At 45.6% G+C, this 17,230-nt stretch overlaps 1 protein-coding gene across 3 annotated transcripts in view; it reads left to right on the forward strand.

Moving 5' to 3' along the window:
• DOP1B (DOP1 leucine zipper like protein B) overlaps positions 1-17,230 on the forward strand; it is a gene marked incomplete at its 5' end in the record, with an annotated part of 103,197 nt that overhangs the window by 67,353 nt on the left and 18,614 nt on the right. For all 3 annotated transcript variants that reach the window (XR_014023091.1, XM_081302373.1, XM_081302374.1), the window contains 5 exons: positions 2,026-2,160; positions 4,418-4,473; positions 6,821-6,925; positions 7,024-7,090; positions 14,611-14,755. Coding sequence is in view for 2 of the 3 variants with exons in the window: in XM_081302373.1 (XP_081158499.1) it covers positions 2,026-2,160; positions 4,418-4,473; positions 6,821-6,925; positions 7,024-7,090; positions 14,611-14,755 (508 nt within the window). The remainder of the gene's footprint in view (positions 1-2,025; positions 2,161-4,417; positions 4,474-6,820; positions 6,926-7,023; positions 7,091-14,610; positions 14,756-17,230) is intronic.

Below are 17,230 nucleotides of genomic sequence, written 5' to 3' on the forward strand. Positions count from 1 at the left end.
GGTGATGTTGCATGTCAAATGGGAAAACCATTGAGTTAACTTCACCCTTTTAAATGCCTCAGTTAATACAGCCACATCTCAATCTGGGTTTGGGGCGGGGGGAGCCCACCTCTGCCTTCTGCTTTCTGATATACCTACAATGGTGTGGACAACGTGTCCTTTTTTTATCAGTGCATATTAATTATATGAAATAACAAGGTTCACTGTAGCAGGATCCTACATGCACATACTTTGATCATGTCCTAGCCCTGCCCCCCACCCTCCTCTCCCTACCCTCTTGGTCCCCTGACCTATTCTCTAATAGTCCCCTTCAACTTTCCATAACAGGTACATTTTATGGAATTTAAAAACCACCCATGAACCTGCCACCTGGCTTAAGAAATGGTTCATTGCCCTCCTATGAAGGCTGCTGTGGGTTATTTATTCCCTGGTGCTAGTTACAGGTCACCACTTTTTTTTTTTTTTTTTTTTTTTTTTTTTTTTTTTTTTGGTACCAGGGGTGTTTAACCACTGAACCATGTCCTCAGCCCTTTTTTTTTTTTTAATAGAGACAGGGTCTTACTGAGTTGCTAAGTGCCTATCTGCTGAGGCTGGCTTTGAACTAGTGATCCTCCTGCCTCAGCTTCCTGAATTGCTGGGATTATAGGCATGTGCCACTGCACCTGGCATCACCACTTTTTTAATGTGTAAAAATATCACTTGTCCACAACAGTAAAGAAAAACGATGCTATCATGTCCTTATGCATTTTGTCCGTGAACTCATGGGTCGTGTAGTCCTCCAGGACTCAGTTTACCTCCTTCTAAAAGGTCTGCACATTCCTTGTTCTACCTGGGACCTCCCTCAGAGAGGAAGGCCTACAGTGGAAACCCCACAGTGTTCCTGGCTCCATGGTCAGGGCAGGCTCCTGCTCTGAGGAAGAGCCAGGCGTTGGGTCCCCAGGTCACCCTCCATAGCACCTGTGGGATGCTTCACAGGTTCTTTAGCATATCAGAAGAACCAGGACTTCCTGGAGGTTGGCACCTATATTGCCCTTTTATTTTATTTATTTAGTACCAGAGATGGAACCCAGGGGTGCGTAACCACTGAGCCACATCCCCAGCCCTTTTTAAATTTTTTTTATTTTAAGACAGGATCTCAACAAGTTGCTTAGGGCCTTGCTGAATTGCTGAAGCTGGCTTTGAATATGCAGTCCTCCTGCCTCAGCCTCCCGAGCCCCTGGGATTTCAGGCCTCTGCTATGTCACCCTTTTAGATAAACACGTTATCTTTTTAACTGAGGAGAAGAGAAAGTATTACCAAGGGTTTTTTTTTTTTTTTTTTAAGAGAGAGAGAATTTTTTTAACATTTATTTTTTAGTTCTCGGCAGACACAACATCTTTGTTGGTATGTGGTGCTGAGGATCGAACCCGGGCCGCACGCATGCCAGGCGAGCGTGCTACCGCTTGAGCCACATCCCCAGCCCATGGGTTCTTTTTTTTTTTAGTTTATAAAAATATTTTTATTTTATTTATTTTTTATGTGGTGCTGAGGATCAAACCCAGGGCCTTACATGCACGAGGCGAGGACTCTACCGCTGAGCCACAACCCCAACCCCACCAGGGGTTCTTCAAAACTTACAATATCAAAAGACAGGCTGTAAGAGATGGAGGGTTGGATTGGAAAAAGAACTGGGAGAGGGTCATAGCCTCCATTCCTCTTCCCAGCATGAGGAAGCCATTCTCAATTTCAGTTTGTGGGGGGAAAATTCAGTCCATTTCCCCACACCCTCAGCCCCTAAAATACTTTCTCATTTCAGACATAACAGTATTACTCCAGCATCCACTGCAGCTTTTATCCCTGATTTATGTTTCTGTGGCTATTGCTTAACTCACTCTAGTCCCACAAATGAAGCCCTTTACCCAAAATAGGAAATAAATAGGAAATATTTGTTCAAATAATTGAAGCAAATTTCTCTCTCTGACATTTTGTGTGTCATTTATTTTTGTTCTCTCTCAAACTTTCAAGGAATTCTTTTTTTCTCTGCAGATAGTCCCAGTGGCAAGTGCATCCCAGCTCACCCTTGTGGACTTGATCTGTGCACTCAGCACCCTGCAGACGGACACAGTGCTGCACCTGGTGAAGGAGGTGGTGAAGAGGCCACTGCAAATCAAAGGGGACGAGGTGAGAAGCCCAGGAATATTGCTCCTGTAGGGGAAGGGTTTGGGCTTCATTAGGATTTGTGCAGCAAGGACTAAAGGAGAGCAGCAGGTAGGGTGAGCGACAAGCAGGGGCTCCGGCAGAGTCGGGGAAGGTGGGAAGGTACAGAACACCACGTAGAACTGGGCAGCTAGCGGATGAGGGTTGCTGGGTTTGCTGATAGCTGCTCAGGGTGGGTAGGCTCCTACCTTACCAGAGACTGGGAGACAAGACCTTGACTTTTTTGTCATTATTCTTCAAAGGGATGGCTCTGAGGTCCTTGGGAAAGAACTCTTGCATTGTAGGAGTTACATGGGCACCTCAAAGGGACAGGAGGAATATTCATAATTACGAACTATTTTTATAAATAAAATGTTCTGAGAAAAGGATGTAAGGAGCCTACAGTCAGGTGTGGACAGGAGCAGGTGAATTCCTCTGGTGGCCTTGAGCTTTCCAGGCAGGGACTTGGAGCAGGGTGGTGACTAGGGCTCTCATTCCAGGGGACTGGTAGAAACTGTGCTGTGTGTATTTGCATTTGCCCAAGCCTCCTAGTGTGGGGATTGGAGGAAGTTCCCTATGCTGAAGTTCTTTTGTTGTTTGGCAGTATTTGGGATAGGGCCCAGGGCCCAGGCCTCACCATTGAGCTACATACCCTGTCCTTTTTGTTGTTTTATTTTGAGACAGGCCTGGGCGAGAGCCGACTTGGGAGGAGAAGCATGTGGAGCTTCAGCTCAAGGCTTTAGATTAAAGTTATATGTTCTTGTCCTTCTTTAGTCTCCTTCCACCTGTGTTTTTCTTTCATCTCTCCTACCTCAGAAGCTGGTGAGCAAAAGCTAAATCATTTGAGAATCATAAAATTATTCTCAGTCACCATCATCTTTACCCCATAGTGAGAGATGACTGCAGATGATCTTATCTTCAGCAGTATTTATAGACATGCTGCCGGGGGCTGGAGATCTCGTGCGTGGTTGTCCTGCCCTCGTCTTCTCTGGAAGGGCCTCTCACATGTAGCACAGGACACCCCTCCATAGAAACACCTGGGCCGAGGGCCTGGCTTCTGTGGGCTGTGAGTCCGTCCTATGCTCAGGGACCTCACCCTTTCCAACATCTGTGGAAAGTCAACTCTGTGCATTGCCTGGTAGGGATCCTAAGCTGTGCAAAAGGGTTCCCCCCCTTGGTCCACATTCTAACCCTGATGTTCTAGGTTGGAAAATCAGTGAGAAAAGAAGAGAAGCCCACCTAAAATTTAACACTGAGAGGCCTGGTTATGGCACCAGCCAAGTGATAAGGATGTACAAGAACCCAAGATAACTTCCAAGTGTTTGCTGGAGCTCTGGCCCAGCATCTCCGAGAACATGTGGTCCCCCTGTTGCCGGTCACTTTTTTTTGTTGTTGTTGTGCTGGGGATTGAACCCAGGGCCTTGCGCATGCTAGGCAAGCACTCCACCAGCTGAGCTATATCCCCATCCCTGCCGTTCACTCCTGTACATGAATATTAAAGCAGCCATGTAGATCAGAGAGGAGCAGGGATGGAGAGGCAAGCACATCCTCGGCCTGCTGGGATTGAGGACTGAGCAAGTGGTGGGTGTCAGGAAATGATACTCCCTGAGGGTGGCCCATGCCTGCCCTGCCTCTATGGTGGCAGAAGCATAGGAAGTATATAGGAGAGGGCCCTGTGGTGGCTTGTCCAGACAGAGTGGGCACTTGTGGGTTTTGTTCCCTCGCATTACTTGAATGTCTACAGATATTGGCAACTTCCTGTTTTGTCCAGGCCTTAGTAGGAAGTTGATGGCAGACTGGTTTTTAGCATTCCAAACCCAAACTACGTTTTGTTTAGTTCCTTAGCTCAGCTTCTACAAATAACCTTTTATGAAGAAGCCAGTGGGGGGTGGGGGGCAGCGCGGAATGTGTTTCAAAGCCACAAAGGAGTTCAGCCACTTGGGGAGGCTGTGCGCTGGTTTTGTGGGAATCCGTGTAGCTAAGAGGTGGAATTGCTCTTGTCCCCTGTCTGTAGGTAAGCAAGTGGATTTATGAGGGTCAACACTGGCCCAGCTTTCTGTTCGGGGAGATTCAACTAAAATGCCAAATTTTACTATGGTGTGTCTTGTTTTATCTGAAAGATTTTTCGGCTAAAATCTGTTTTTTGTTCGGATGCAGAGCTATTTCTCTTTGATTTGGATTCTTTGATAATCAGTTTTCTTTCCTCCCAACTTGGAGTAATTGGTTTTGCTTTAACTTTCAGAAGTCGCCCCTTGTGGATATTCCCGTGCTGCAGTTTTGCTATGCTTTTATCCAAAGGTAATGTAGTCCCCTCAGATACATTGCTGAATTGCAGATGCTACTGCAGTGACCATGGACGTAGACTACTCTGGTTTTCTTTTTTTCTTTTTTTTCATTTTTGTAGAACTGGATATTGAACCCAGAAGGGCTCCACCACTGAGCTACATCCCTGGACTCACTCCCCACCCCCACTTTATTTATTCATTCATTTTTTGCATTGAACCACAGGCGCAGCACCACTGAGCTGTATCCCTAAGCTCTTTCTTTATGTTTTATTTTGAAACAATTCTCATTCAGTTGCCCAGGCTGGTCTCGAATTTATAATCCCTCCTGCCCTGGCCTCCCTAATCACTGGGATTATAGGCATGTGGCTCCATGCCCAGCTTGGTTTTATTTCTTGATTACTGGAGAGCCTTAGATCAGATAATATCTTAAAGGTGTCCTCCTTTCTTCCTGGGGCAAGGGAATGGACAAGTAGCTTTATTTTTCCTTCTCCAGAGATCTAATCTGACATTTAAAAATCCGTATTGACTTCATTATGTCAGCAAAACTTTATGTGAGACCTGTTAAACTTTAAAAGATTCAGATTTGCATTAAACTGATACCAGCCCCTAACACACACACACACACACACACACACACACACACACACACAAATACAAAGTGTCAAAGGCCTCTCTTAGCAAAAGGAGAAATGATGGTTTTGGTGATTGTGCTCATGGCTCTACTGGCCTATGCTGGGTGGCTTCTGCGTTGTTTGACTCCTTGGTAGCTGTGGAGGTGTGGAAGTCCTGCACAGGAAGTTTCGCTGACCTCTTTGAGCTCTTAAAAGGCAACTCCCCCCCCCGGGTACTGCTTCAGGGACTATTCTGTGCAGTAAACACAGATGGAGGGGTACCAATGACTTCTCAGGGAAGCCTCAGTATCCTCACCTATCTTCCCCGAGTGTCACAGCCAGCTACAGTCTCCCTGGTTCACATTTAACATTTCAGTTATTCGAACTTGCCAAGTTATAAAGTTGCAGGAGGGTAAATCGAGGACCATGACCCCAGAGACCCCGGGTCTAGGGGTTACATTCAGAGCGGGTCTCTCCTAGAGCAGTTAAAGATGAGCTGGTTACTTCCCTCTTATGAGAGCAAACATGGCACAGACAGTATTGTATAGTGTCTGAACCTTCCCAGCAGCTGCAAGGTAGGTTTTTGCCATCCTTCGGGGTGGCCAGGGACCAGAACTAGGCCCTGGGACCTCTGTCTGCACCTGAGCTTTAGAAGACTGCACTGCTGCCTGGCCTTGTGGCCATCCTGTTAGGGTCTGCCTCATCCCTCAGGAGCCTGCCCGAGAGCTGCTGGGGGTCGATGTGTGTCACCAGCATTGTCAGGGAAGCAGGGTACTAGGCCAGAGAGAGACTGAGACCAGTCATCTCGGGCTTTTATTCTGTTGACGAGGAAGCCAGATCTCTCCTGTCCACAGCAGGGTTTGGTCCCCTAACTCCAGCTGCTTGCCAGAGCACGAAGGAGAAAAACAAAACACAGGCCAGTCAGATGTGCTGTTTTCCTCTCTGCTTACCAACTCCTGGCCTGAAATGTTTTTAATAAGTAAATGTATTTGCAGTTGTTCATGGATGGTGTTTTTGTCATTGGAGGTTGACTGTGGGTTGTGATGATCTGGCCCTTGGTATCATTGGTCTAAGATTAGACAGTTACCCCAGTGCAACACACAAAGACAAATGAGGCGAAGACAGAGGGTTAAGGTGGTCCTGGGGCCAGAAGCTTCTGCTCCTGCAGGAGGGCACTTAAGAAAAGACCATCCAAGGCAGGCTTATTGTAAGGCTGGGGAGGCAAGGGAGAGGGAGATACTCCCTAGAGAATGGGGGGCAGAAGCGTTCAATTTAACCGGGGCCAGGGCCCCTGACATGATTCAGCTTTCTGCTTTTGTTAGGATAGGAGGTGGGGCTTTCAGTGAAGAAACTCTGAAGTGACAGGTGCTTCCCCTCCTTGGCCTGGTGTTGGTGTAGGGTCCCCCATGTGGGGGGAGTCACACACCTGTGCTGTTAACGTGTTGAGGGCATGCAACTGTGTACTTTGGGCCATTTTACCTTTTCTGGCCTAAGACTACAAGTGGAAGGTCATGTGATGGTCAGCTGACTCTGGGGGCAACTTATGGGCACATGCATAACTCTGGAACATGATACGTGCCCATGAGTATAAATGGAGAGAGGGGGAATGTGGAAGGAGACTGGCACCTCAGCGTCAGTTCCCAGCAAGGGGCTTTTCTTATACTCCTTCCTATCCTTCCCTGATCCATTTCCTGCTCATCCCTAGCTGCCTTCCCATGCTAACATTGTTTCCTTTGTTTGTTTAAATAGGCTTCCAATACTAGCCTTGCAGGAGAACTTTGCTTCCCTGTTGGGAGTACTGAAGGAATCTGTGCAATTGAATCTGGCTCCACCTGGATATTTTCTGCTTCTCAGGTATCACATCACCACATTCATATGGAGGTAGTGTTTTCTGTCGGAACATATTTTGTTTCTGCAGCATTTTTGATCAGAAACTAATTGTCCCCCAACAGCATGCTGAATGACTTTGTAACAAGAACTCCCAACCTGGAAAGCAAGAAGGACCAGAAAGACCTGCAGGTCTGTATGTGCAGTGTTTAGTGAATGTTGTCATTCCTGCGATGCCATCTTTAGGGTAGGTCACCACCAATGACCAGCACTGGCAGAGTCCCATCTTGGCTTTGCCTTTATGATCAAGTTCATCATCTGCCAATGGAGGTGCAGGCAGGCTTGGGGCCTATATTTGCTATGAAGATTCCTGGTTAGTGTTTGAGCAGCCTACCCTAGAATTTACTGGGCCCCCCCAACCCTGCAGGGTATGCAGATGTCTGTGGAGCCCTCACTAAAACATCCATCTGCCGTTACACATAGATTTCTTTCCTTAAAAGAAGAAATATTTCTTCCCTTTATTTTTCTCTGTTATAGAAGCATTGCATGCTTATAGAAAATTTTGTAAATACTGAAAAACAAAAGTACAACTTGCTCAGATGGAAAACTTCTCAGAGCAGAAAGCTGACTAATATGTAGACTTCAAGATGGAGTTAGAGGGGCTGGGGTTATGGCTCAGTGGTAGAGTGCTCACCTAGTATGCATAAGGCACTAGGTTCGATCCCCAGCGCCACATAAATATAAAATATTTTGTCAACCTAAAACTAAAAAATATTCTTTAAAAAAGATGGAGTTAGAAAATCACTATTTTGCCACTGTTATAAAATATTGATTGAGATGGTGACTTGTGGTCAAAGGCTTCAATTTAACCTGGGATGTGTAGTATTTGTCAATTGTTTTCTTTCTTTCTTTTTTAATATATATTTAGTTGTAGATGGACACCATACCTTTATTTTATTTATTTATATGTAGTGATGAGGATTGAACCCAGTGCCTCATATGTGCTAGGCAAGCGCTCTACCACTTAGCTATAACCCCAGCCCAGTATCTGTCAATTCCAAGACCCCACACACAAAATACAAAAGTCCAAAGATGCTGAAGTCCCTTGTATTAAATGGCATATTATTTGTATATAACCTGTACATATCTTTTTTTTTTAATATTTATTTTATAGGTGTAGATGGACACAACACAATGCCTTCTTTTTTTTTAATGTGGTGCTGAGGATCGAACCCAGGTCCCGCCCATGCTAGGCGGGTGCTCTACCGCTGAGCCACAATCCCAGCCCCCCTGTACATATCTTCCTGGATGCTTTTAATCATCTCTAGGTTACTTATTTTGCCTAGCCTTTGCACCTCTTTACCTGTAATATATTTGATAATAAACTGGAAAATATGTTTCCCTAAGTACTGAATTGCTAAGTAAAGAGGTGTTATCCTGTACTGTTTAGGGAATAATGCTGAAGAAAAAAGTCTATAGGTGTTCAGTGCAAATACAGTTTTCTTTCTGATACTTCCATTCCTGGTTGATTGAATGTGTAGATCCCAAGGCTTGTCTAACAGTTTTATGTCTTTAGTGATATTATTGAAAATTGTTATGATCCCCAGCATTTGTATAAGGTATATCCTGCAACAGTATCAGGACGTACCACAATAGGAACTGTATAAAGCATAATGAGAAGTTTTGAGTGGCTCCTTTGGACTCAACTTGTGGAGAAGAAAGCATCATTACCATGCAATGCTGCCCTGGGATGTTGATATTTATAGAGGACAGCAGCTAGGGGTTGGACTGGAGGTGGAGGGAGTATGGAGTTTGATTTCCTGACAGTTCTTCTAGTGTGTGTACATTGCCTTCCTGAGTAAAAGAAAGAAGGCCAAGGACATGGGCTGGGTTGCTCACAGTTGCTCACTGCATTTCAAAAGTTCATGGGTGTTTCCTAGGTTCCAACAGTTCATGGGTGCTTCTCCTTTGAGACTCAGTGTATTTTTCCTGTATCCCCAAATTTCTATCTCAAAATGTGTGAATTGCTACCATGCAATGCATTCTCCAGGGCATACCAGCCTGGTGGCCTCTAAATCAGGTCAGTTCGGAGGCTTACCTACCTGGAGTCAGCTGCCTGCACAAGGGGAAAGCTCTAACCCACTGGCTGTTCCTCATTTCAAATGCACAACCCAGGTTATTTTGCCTGTGCTGCTTATTGTCCTCTAAATCGGGGTTCATTTAATTTGCTGGGGCAATTCAGTACTTAGGGAAACATATTTACCAGTTTATTATCACATATATTACAGGTAAAGAAGTACAAAGGCCAGGTGTGGGTAGGGACATGAGCTTCCATGCTCCCCAGATGGCCTCCTCCAGGAACTGCTGTGTGTTCAGCTCACTGGAAGATCTCTCAGCCTAGTCCTGTGGGGGTTTTATGGAGACTTCATTATGAAGGAATGATTGATTGAGTCACTGACCATTGGGGATCAGCTCAACGTTTAGTCCTCTTTCAGCACAGGTGGTTGAAATATGGGGCTGAAAATCCCACCCCTCACCAGGCGTGGTGGTATACACCATCCTAGGAAGTCAGAAGGCTGAGGCAAGAGGATCTCAAGTTTTTAAGACCAGCCTCAAGGGGCTGGGGATATAGCTCAGTTGGTAGAGTGCCTGCCTCACATGCAAAAGGCCCTGAGTTCAATCCCCAGCACCAGGAAAGAAAAAAAAAATAGACCAGCTTCAGCAATTTAGTAAGACCTTGTCTTAAAAAGGACTGGGGATGTAGCTCAGTGGTAGAGCACTCCTGCATTCGATCTCCAGCATCACCATATCACAAAAAGAAAAAAAAAATGGAATATCTACAAAATTACATATATATGTATGTGATATATTTTATATATATATGTATGAATTTAAGATGGCTATATATCTCAGTCATCTTGAAAGATATATACCTTGATATATCATTTTGAGGTGGAAAAATCTATATCTAGATTTATACCTATATCTAGATACATATTATCTAGATATATATCTGTCTCAAAAAATGATAGGTAGATAGTTTGGGAGATTTCCAAGGATTTTAGAAGAGAGATGCCAGGAAAGTGGGAGGAAGACCAAGTAAGTATTTCACAGGACATATTTGTGCAGGATCCTCGTGGGAATTCTCTTAGCACAAACCCCATTTCCTGATCTTTCACTCTGCCCATTACTCGCCCCTCACACACACACACACACACACATACAGGTTTGCCAGCCAGCTGATTTGCTCAGGTGCGCCCCCTTCCCACTCAGGAGGCAGATGTGTTTGTTTTGTGCCTAAACATAGCTCCAAAGCTGATGGACCTTGTGTAATAATTGAGGTCAGGGGTTATAGTTGCTCTTAGCTGGTGGTTGGTCAGCCGTTATACTGGCCATGAACCCTGCTCAGGGTTCCTGTCTATTCACCTGCTGACCAAGTTCTTCCCTGATGGTGCTCCTGAGAGTGGGTAACCTGTAAGTTTGCCCCCATCTAGCCAATTTATTTAATTTTATTTTTTATATTATTGAAAGGTACAATCCCAGTGTCAAAGGACAAAACTACAACAATTTAGCATAACAATGTCTCGATTTTCCATTCTAGTCTCAGGCATGCTTAGTCCCAAAGCTCAGCCACAGAAAACTCAGTGTTCCATGGGACAGTACTAGGGAGAAAGAAGGGCTTTATTCAGTGGCCAAAGAGTGGAAAAGAGGGAACTGTGTTTCCCAGCCAGCTTCTCTACTGCAGGGGTTGGGAGGGAGAGGGAGACTAATGAAGGGGAGGAACATCCATGTCTTTTCTGGAAATAGGCAGAGATCTTTCTGGAATTCAGGTGCCAGCTGTTTTTGCTCTCTTCTTAGTCTGGTCTTTCTGGTTATGGCAGCTGATAGATGTCTTTAGCCTTGAAGGAGGAGGACAGAGGCTAAGAAAGCCTGGGTCAGATTATCCTTGTGTTATAGTTTGGGAGAGACATTTCTTAAATGATCAACACGTCTACATGCAGACCTGAGTAGAGTCAAGGCAGGGTCAAGGCAGCAGAGTGCCGCAGTCTGTCTGGGCATAAAATCACCAAGCCACCACAAAGCCTTGTAGATTTAAACAGCAACTCTTTCTTCCCAAACTCTCACCGGCACTCTACACACACTACCTGGGAAATACACTCCCTCCACCGGGCTCTGTGTCCCAGTTCTCTCAGAACCCCGGGAGAACTCAAGGGAACTCCAAAGGAGTGGGTGCCTGAGGCAGCAGGATACACCCTAATCCTGGAGCCGCCCTATTCCCAGCAGGATCCACCCTAAACCCAGAGCCACTGGGGCTGGGGATGTGGCTCAAGCGGTAGCGTGCTCGCCTGGTATGCGTGCGGCCCGGTTCGATCCTCAGCACCATATACAAAGATGTTGTGTCCGCCAAGAACTAAAAAAAAATAAATATTAAAATTCTCTTTCTCTCTCTCTCTCTCTTTTAAAAAAAAAAAAACCCAGAGCCACCCTAATTCCTGAGCAGGGTCACCTTTCAACCCAAAATGCCATGTATCATTCCTACTTGGCTATGGCTCTCAGCAGCAGAGGACACCAGCCAAATCTGAAGGTAGAGGTGCGGGCCTTCTAATTCCATTCCAGTCACCCAGCAGACACCTGCAAGTCCAAGAAGAGAGCCAGTGTTTTCAGCAGAAGTGGCCTTCTGCTCCCTAAAGAGTAGCCTAGCTGCCCTTACCGTCATAACCACACATCAGAGATGTCACCCCCACCAAGTTAGTGGGAGGCTGGTAACATATTGCCCAGCTGTGTGACCTCCTCCAAAATTAATGTTTTGTTTTTTTTTTAGAGAGTGAGTGAGAGAGGAGAGAGAGAGAGAGAGAATTTTTTTTTTAATATTTATTTTTTAGTTCTCGGCGGACACAACATCTTTGTTGGTATGTGGTGCTGAGGATCGAACCCGGGCCGCACGCATGCCAGGCGAGCGCGCTACCGCTTGAGCCACATCCCCAGCCCCCAAAATTAATGATTTTTAAGTCAATTAAGAGCAAGTGAAGCTGGAGGATTTATTTACATCTCCCATTAATGACTTCATGTCATAATACAGTGTGCTCCATTGAGCTGAGCAGAGGAGCTTGGTGTGATTTAAAAAGGACTGAAAAAAGCAAGAACTTGGAAATGACCACAGTCATTTACGTTCTTTGTTTTTGTGGTGGCACAAGTTTGTAATCCCAGCAGTTCAGGAGGCTTAGTCAGAAGGATACAGGTTCAAGATCAGTCTCAGCAACTTGGCCAGACCCTGTCTCAAAATTAAAAATAGGGCTGGAGATATAACTCAGTGATAAAGTGTCCCTGGGTTCAGTCCCCAGTACCAAAAAGAAAAGCTATTCTTGGGCTGGGGTTGGGGCTCATTAGTAGAGCACTCACCTAGCATGTGTGAGGCTCTGGATTCAATCCTCAGCACCACATAAAAATAAATATGTAAAATAAAGGTATTGTATCCAACTACAACTAAAAAAATTTTTTTTTTAAAAAAGCTACTTTTCTTGTAATGAGGGTACAGGGAGACGTGGAAAATTTTTTTTTTTTAATTAACTAGTTAACAATAGGTTAGTTCAGGTTACTTTTTATCCAAAGATTAAGGCAGAGAGTGAACTTCAGTATTAAGCCAATTGAAACTGACCTGTTTGGGGAACCTGTCTGTTACCTGGCTAGTCCTGATTTTTCAGAGGGTTAGATAAACAGCTTAGTTGCAGCTTGGCGATGTGGACATCAGCATGAATGACCCCATTTTCATTTTAGGCTGTTCCTGTCAGGGCTAGTAGTGGAGCTCAGTTCAAAAAAGTGGTCTCCTGTAATTTTTATTTAACACTAGTAAGAACCCCTGGTCCTAGAGAAACCAGAAGACCAACCTGTTAACAATGTGCTCCTTTGTTATCAGAATATGTCTGATTCCTGATGTCTGTGTACCTGGCCAGTACAGTAACCACTGGGCACTTGTCGTTACCAGAAATGCCATCGCCTTTGTGTTCTGAGCAAGACCTCAACCATACAAATATAGCAAAGTTTATTAAGAAAGAAAACACCCAGAGAGGAGGATGGGTCATCTCAAAGAGAACAGCAATTTGTTTTGTGAGTGTGGTTTAATTGGGGTAGGAGGCAAAGTTGTTGGAAGGTCCTTTGTGGTCTGGATTGACAAACTCCACTAGATTCCCAAAGTTGCCCTACAACACTTTTACCTGTAGGTGTTCCAGGAACCCCATGAGAAGGGGAGTAAGGCGAGGTTATGCTAATAACCTAAGGGCAACTCTCTGTCATCCTGACCAGCTGGCAAGTTCCAATTGGAACTTATTTTACAGATGGGCTGATGGGCTCTGGACCTCGTCACCCTGCTTTCCCAGGGACTCAGGGTCCCATGACCATCGTGAGCTTTATGGTTGCGTTGTGTTTATCTTAGGCCATAGTGAAAGGCTGGAAGACGCCGCACCACACGACACAGAGTACCAAAGAGGTTCCCGCTTTATTACAAAAGGCTGTGTGTTTATATGGGCCTGAGGAGGGGTCGCAGGGCTGAGGTAGATAACAAGTCGCCCGTTTATTGGCAAGCTCTTCCATGTGTCAGTTCTGGAGCCCAAGAAGTGAATTCTAATTGGGGCTAAGGCTTCCCACCAGCAGGGTTTGAACATTTTCGCCGGCGGGAACGTTTCGCGCCAGTGAAAGAAACAAAGAGGAGAAAGAGGGTCGTTAGACTCCATGTTGGGGTTTTTCTCTGGGGTGCTGCTGCCGTTATACGTTTACCCAACACATAGTCTGGTCAGCATTGTTTGTGCAGGGCCTTGCTTAAGATGTTGTAGCAGTTAGACCCTCTGGAGCAATCGTACCTTTGCCCTTGGTGCTTAACCCCTGAGTTTATCTTGTCCGGTTGTAAGAGGAATAGTTTATAGGGCTGAGATCAGGTGGGGCCCTGAAGTAGCTATCTTCTCAGACCTTGTGGTGCCACAGAGGCAGTGCTGTTGATTAACTGATTTGTTTGGCACTGAGTGTTTTCTTACACCCCTGACCTAACTGCTCAAACCCCTGTGTCTGACTGTTGCCTAACCATGTGACCACTGCGCACCTGGAAGTGTGGCTGAATTGAATGTGCTAGAAATGTAAAATGCATGTTGGTTCCAGACATGATACAAAATAAAGTACAAAACCTCATTAGTAATTTTATATTGATTGGATACGTTGTGTGTGTTGAATACATTGGGTTAAATAGGACATATTAAAATTAGCTGCCTCTAGGACTGGGGTTGGGGCTCAGAGGTAGAAGCGCTTGCCCAGCATGCGTGAGGCACTGGGTTCGATCCTCAGCTCCACATAAGAATAAATAAAGCTATTGTGTGCACCTACAACTAAAAAAATAAATGTTTAAAAAAAATCAGCTGCCCTATTTCTTTTTACCTTGAATGTGACCATAGAATACTTGATGTTATGTAAATGGCTCACAGTTATGACCTGAGTTATATGTATTTATATATATATTTTTTTAAGCTGATGATAGAACTTTATTTATTTATTTTATTTATTATATGCGGTGCTGAGAATCGAAGCCAGTGCCTCACGCATGCCAGGCAAGTGCACTATCACTGAGCCATAGCCCCAGCCCCTGAGTTATATTTTTATTGGATGGTGCTGCCTCTTCGCATCTAAACTTCTTAACTGACTTCCATTCCTCTTCCTCTGATGGCTCTCAGGAAATCACTCAGAAAATCCTGGAAGCCATAGGGAACATTGCTGGCTCTTCCCTGGAACAAACCAGCTGGCTCAGCAGAAACTTGGAAGTGAAGGCTCAGCCACAGGTGGCCCTGGAAGAGTCTGACCCTGAGGAGGACTTGTACGGTAGGTGTGGGGGCATCAGAGGGTAATGCTTGCTGCCCGCTTGGGGCCCTCGCTGGCCTTTGGAAGGAGCTTAAGTGTTCTCACCACCAAAAACAGATAGACACACCTGGGGAGAAAGAGAGGAGAAGCTATGAGGTTGGGAAGTGAAGGTGGTACTGTTTGTTTTTGTTTTTGTTTTTTAATATTTATTTTTAGTTGTAGTTGTACACAAAGGCATTGTACCTTTATTTTTTTTTATGTATTCTTACGTGGTGCTGACAATCGAACCCAGGGCCTCACACATGCTAGGTGAGGGCTCCACCACTGAGCCCCAGCCCCAGCCCTGTACTGGTTTTCAATCCCAAAGGCTGGGTGCTTGCTTCCTCCTGGAATTGTGGAAACATTAACAAGACCAAGCACTGAAGGAGACTTTTATTCTTGGCCAAAAATAAAAGTGGGAGATGAACTTGCAAATCAAGTTCCCACCCCTTGGGGGTTGGGGGGTCATAGATGAAGAATAAGAGAAATGGGGGAGTAGGCTAATAAAGGGAAGAAATATGCATGTATTTTCGGGGAATGGGTAGATATTTTCCTGTTGTTTGGGCACCACCTTGTTCTTTATATGGTTCTTTCTGGTTATTGTCATGATGGTCAGCTATCTGGCACCAGAGAGTACTCCTTCAGCATGCAGATGGGATTGTGATGAAGCTGAAGTTGTCTGGTCTACAGCTGGCAGCTTGTCCTAGATCCAGCCAGCTTCAGCCAGCCCATCCAAAGAGGAACTTCTGGCCTTCCAGCCCCTTGTCCTCAGAATAAGCAAGATTAGGGCCAGGCCTGGTGGCCCAAGGCTGAAGCAGAATGATCCAAAGTTCAAGGCTAGCCTGGGTAAATTAGGGAGGCCTGTCTCAAAATTAAACAATAAGCTGGGGGTATAGCTCAGTGGTAGAGTACTTGCCTAGGAAATGGGAGGCCCTGAGTTCAGTCCCCAGGACCAAAGGGGGAAAAGTTTAAGCTAAGGAAAAAGCATGTCCTGCTTGCTTAGGCCTGCGTCCATTCACCCAAGTGCCCTTTGTGCTCAGCAGCTAAGTGAATGAACAGTCTTCACTTCTTAACAACTTGAGTTGTGTGTGTAACGGACAGTAGGGTCCCTCTGATGGCATCCCAGGGACAGATGCCATGTTAACCTTCGCTGGGCCCAGGGAGAGTCCCAAAGGTGACCTCCCTAGATAATGCACATGCACGGGGTGCCTGAAGGCCAGAAGTCCCTCTTCAGGTGTGCTGGCCAAAGCCAATTGGATCTAAGGTGACATCCAGGGTGACCACCAGACAATCTCTAGCTTCATTATAATAAAAGAAATGACTGTTCCTCCCCTTTATTAGCCTATTTGTCTTCCTCATTTCTTTTGCCCAATATGGGTAATCTCCCAGCCCCAAAGGGGTAGGGAGTTGATTCATAAATTTGTCTCCCACTTCTATTCTCGGCCAAGAATAAAAATCTCTTTTGCTGTTCAATTAGTGCTTGATCTTATTACTGGTTCCACAGTTCCAAGGGGGAAAAAGGATTCAGCCACTGGAGTCAAAAATTGATTAATAGTCCCAACAAGTCAGGTCTGACTCTTTGCCCCAAAGACAGCAAACAAAGGTAATGGTGAAAGCAGGAAAGGCGTGTAATCAATAGAGCTGTACTTGGAAGACGGATCAGGCATGCTGGCCCTGTCTTTGGGGCTACTGACATGGGCTGTAGGTTTAAATAGAGGAAGAATTAGGGTGGGGGTTAGAGTGACATGTGTTAGATGGGTTTCTGATGGTGAGACAGAATACCTGAGAAAAAAACGTGACCAGAAAGAAAGGTTTTTCTTGGCTCATGGTTTAAGAGGTCTCAGTTTGTGGTGGTCGGCTGGCTCCATTGCTTTGGGCCTGAGTGAGGCAGAGCATCACAGCAGAGTGCCTGGCAGAGGAAAGCTGAGTAGCTCGTGGTAGCTGGAAAATGGGAGGTGGGGGAGATGGGGGGGGTGTGGCAGCAAAAAGGAGAGAAGCAGGAACAGTCCCCAAGGGCATGCTCCCAAAGACCCACTCCCGTAGTTTCCACCGCCTCCCAATAATGTCCTCAAATTTGGCTCCACTGGTGAGGTCAAAACCCCACCTCTGGACACCGCACAAGCCTTTGACACATGAGTCTTTGGGGGACATTTTAGATCCAAACCACTACTGTACTGGTGGAGAGCAGAGCAGTCTTGATCATTATCTCCTTCAGTTTTTCAAGGTGACTCTGGAGAGGTCCTTGTTGCTTAAAAGGGCAGTTCAGTTACCACGAGATGATTACTCCTAATTGGGGGGCAGCCACAGTTCCTGTCATGGGGTAATTGTTCCTGCTTAGGACGGTGATCTCATCCATTGTGGGGTGATGTGTCTGCAAGGCTGTGCTATTCCGGGTGACTGCAGCTTTGGGCAGTGACTAGAGACTTCTAGGCACCACTCCAGGAGGTCTTGAAAATG

The sequence above is a fragment of the Spermophilus citellus genome, assembly GCF_964194105.1.
Source record: "Spermophilus citellus genome assembly, chromosome: 7".
NCBI lineage: Eukaryota > Metazoa > Chordata > Mammalia > Rodentia > Sciuridae > Spermophilus > Spermophilus citellus.